At 37.3% G+C, this 3,551-nt stretch overlaps 1 protein-coding gene across 1 annotated transcript; it reads left to right on the forward strand.

Annotated features, from left to right (window-relative positions):
* Positions 1-1,282: 1,282 nt before the first annotated feature.
* On the forward strand, positions 1,283-1,983 carry LOC137502420 (putative nuclease HARBI1). Its single transcript, XM_068229513.1, has 2 exons — positions 1,283-1,412; positions 1,555-1,983. The coding sequence occupies exons 1-2, from the start codon at positions 1,367-1,369 to the stop codon at positions 1,956-1,958; spliced, it is 450 nt and encodes a 149-aa protein (XP_068085614.1). The 5' UTR covers positions 1,283-1,366; the 3' UTR covers positions 1,959-1,983.
* Positions 1,984-3,551: the final 1,568 nt, after the last annotated feature.

The following is a 3,551-nucleotide window of genomic DNA, read 5'->3' on the forward strand; positions in this document are numbered from 1 at the left end:
AAACCCTGGAGCCCTTGCTCCAAATTACACAGTAAAGCCTCCTCGAGGCATACAACACTCCGTTTCCAAAAGAGCTACACGCTCCTTAATTTAAGCCTCTCCTAGGCCACACCAAACTCCACCTTCAAGTTGTCCTCAACGGACATAAACACAGGGGTAAAATACCCAATCTACTGAGGTCTATTAAATGAAAAGCAGGTTAATTAAATGACCTCTAAAACAATTTGAGAGGAGGCGAACTTGCACTCCTAATACACTTGGTTTTTTAAGACCTACTTTGGCTCTTAGGCCACTGATGCAAGGGCTAATCCCATACTACAGAGGTGACGTAATAGCAATTTACATTACATTACGGAAGAATTGGTTGAGAGAATAAGTTCACCTCAAGACGATGTGAGTGGGAGCTCGAGAGGGTTAAGCACTCTCTATCCCGATATGTCGTTTTAAAATAGAATAGATACCAGTTGTTTTTACATTTTAGGAAAAGGTTACATGGTTGAACGCTTAGAACCCGCCCCGAAAGTTAAACTGCTGAGCAAGAAAAGAAAGAATTTATTAATCGGCCATTACCTTATTGTTGACCGCCGCCGAGGAAAGAGGCGCTTCCCGCCTCCTGCTATGTACTTAATACACTGAAAGATGGAACAGAAGTGGCCCGGAGACCCTAAAATCAGCAGTTTATATACTCTCGCGGAAGTTTCTAGGCGTTAGGGGAATGAAAACACCCGCCCACAATGTTTTTATTGGATAGGACCCCGCAACAGATACAAGTTGGGGGAAGATACACCAGATTGGTCAGAAATTACTAAAAGAAATTCGGGATTGGATAAATCTAAAACAAGGGGAAAAAGAGGGGTATACAGCCAACTTAAACAATAACAGAAAGAAATTTAACAAGAAACAAACTTTTGAAATAAAAATTTCTCCAACAAAATAGTTCTTTGACTCCGCACTAGGGTGCGCTATTGTTGATCTTCAGTAGTGTCCTCTAGAAGAGAAAGTTCACACTTCTTACTTCAAGCGAAACAAAAACACATCAAAAGTGACACAGTTCAAAAACTCAAAATTTTCCACGTGGTGACATCTTCTGAGAAAGTAGAGAATTAATAGAGTAGATAAAGTTCAACCTTCCTCCAGAAGAGGAGTTTCAACTGGCGCAACTTTTAAATAAACGGTGTAGAGGTGTACCGCCCGGTACACATACTATTATCATTATCAATCTGTTATTCATATATAGTAGGTAATGTAATTGTTGGTTTGCTTCTAGATATGTGATCCAGATTTGAAGATTTTGAATATTAATGGCAGATATCCTGGGACTCGGCATGATGCTTACGTTTGGTCTAATTCGGCTGCAAGAAGAGCGATGGAAAGGAACTTCACCTATGGTGAACGCAACACGTGGCTTATAGGTAACTGTGCACTTCTGTGTTCAATAGGTACAGGAGAGCTTAAAGGACAACATGTAATGCAAATAATAATGTTTTGGGCTGATAATCTTTCCATTTTGACTCTTACAGATCACAAGTAATAAAATGTTTTATTATATTGCAGGTGATGATGGTTATGCCCTGGAGCCATGGCTTATGACCCCTTTAAAAAATGAAATACGTGGAACACCACGATTCCAGTACAACGAAGAATTGTGTGCTGCAAGATCTGTTGTTGAACGGCTCTTTGGGGTATTGAAGGGAGAGTTCCGGTGCCTTTCTCAGCAACGACAGCTAATGTATGACCCTGTCATGTCTGGGATGATAGCTAATGCCTGTGCTGTACTCCATAACATGAGAATTGCTCATCGTTTGGACAATGCTGTTGATGCTGTGGAAGAACAGGGTCGTATTCATAGAGTAAATGAAGAGCCTCTGCTTGGTGAAGAAGAAAACGCAAATCAAAGGCGTGCTGTAGCTCAAAGGATCCAGCAAAGCCTTATTACTAGACACTATGGAAGACATTAAGTAAAGTACACAATTGCTTGCCTAACTATCAGTGAGAAGTTAAACTGTATTTTATAGTTTGTTTTTAGTGTATTGAGACATCATCAGCAGCCCATATTTTTTGTAAGTTTGTACCCATGTTCATGTGTTTTTGTGTAACTGGGGCTAGGATTGGGAAGAGGCCAGAAGTAGTATGACAGATACCACCCTGGCATACTCTTGTAGTTGAGAGGTATAAATTATTGCAAGTTGTGATGAAATGAATGAAGTATTTTAAATCTATCTTTCTCCTAATCGTGACTTTTCATTTCAAAAATTCCATTTGCATTGGCCGCAAGTCGAACTGCGGCTGCTACTTTGGAATGAAACGAATGACTTTGCCACTCAGCTGTCATATCTGACACATTTTAGTTTCTGAAGTACTACTATATGTAAAGAGCCCTGCTGATTATGTAATATTTAATTGCAATGTATCCTTGAAATAATGTATGTAAATGATAAAATGACGAGGCAAATTATGCTGTTGACAAACGGCATGTAGGCCTATGTTTTAACGTTCTGTCCATTTCCTAGTCCTAGTTGAACGAGTTGGGTTTGATCACAAGCTTTCTTCAGTGAAGTAAAATTTTACTTCAGTTGTCTTTTCATGCCCTGAACGCTTGACACAATAGCCTGCCTGTATTGGCTGTCAGAAATCAAAGTAATGACCTAGTCCATACTTTCTTCTTAGATTCATATTATGTGTTTCATATCCTGATAAACAAAAAGAGCGATATTCAAATTGTGGAAGAAAGTGTAAGAGAGAGCTCTGTATTATCATTTTGGCTAACCATGTTGCTAATCCCAAATCTTAGATTTTATATACTTTGCTTATAATTTTCTGACAATGTTTGTGACAACAATCTATACTTTGTAACTAGGCAAAAATCAGTATTAACAAGTTCTGCCCTAGTAATAAATTCAATTTATAGCACATGAATGAATTTCTTCACCAAAATAGTTTTATATGCCAAATTAAATGCCCTATCAAGTGTGTAGCAGTGTCTCAAATCAGTCATTTTAGGTGTTGTAGACTTCACCCAGAATGATGATGATTTTGAATTAGCATTGCCCTGTCATCGAAGCCTTAATCAGTGCAAAGTGAACAATTTATAACAATCTATAATTCTTGCTCATACAACTAGTCATGAAAATTACAGTTTGTTGTAATGATAAACTTATGATATAAATATAGACATTTTCTGTTTTAAAAGAATGTTGGAATATCAGTGACAATGTAATTGACCAATATTCTAATAGTGTACAGTAGTAGCTGCTATTTAATTTGTTCGTGAAATGCTTTTCTTATTGAAATGTATTTGATCGAGACATCTTTTTTTAATGATTAACATTTCACCTATTAAATAGGAAACAGGTATCTTTAGGAATAAAGTAGACTGTGAACAAAAATATAAACAGTATCTGATATGTTGTAAAGTGTAGAGTGTTTTCTGAAGATGTCAACTGTGTTCATTATACAATGTTGGCTCATAAGTCATGACAACTATTTTTTTTTCTGCATTAATGCAGGATCTTCCACACAAATGGAATGTGTGATTAATGCCGAGTATGCAA

The sequence above is a fragment of the Anabrus simplex genome, chromosome 10 (assembly GCF_040414725.1).
Source record: "Anabrus simplex isolate iqAnaSimp1 chromosome 10, ASM4041472v1, whole genome shotgun sequence".
Lineage (NCBI taxonomy): Eukaryota > Metazoa > Arthropoda > Insecta > Orthoptera > Tettigoniidae > Anabrus > Anabrus simplex.

Coding starts and splice junctions, on each gene's coding strand:
- LOC137502420 (XM_068229513.1), top strand. CDS start 1,367: ATGGAAAGGAACTTCACCTATGGTGAACGCAACACGTGGCTTATAG. Junction 1,413..1,554: donor ACGCAACACGTGGCTTATAG/GTAACTGTGCAC, acceptor ATTATATTGCAG/GTGATGATGGTTATGCCCTG.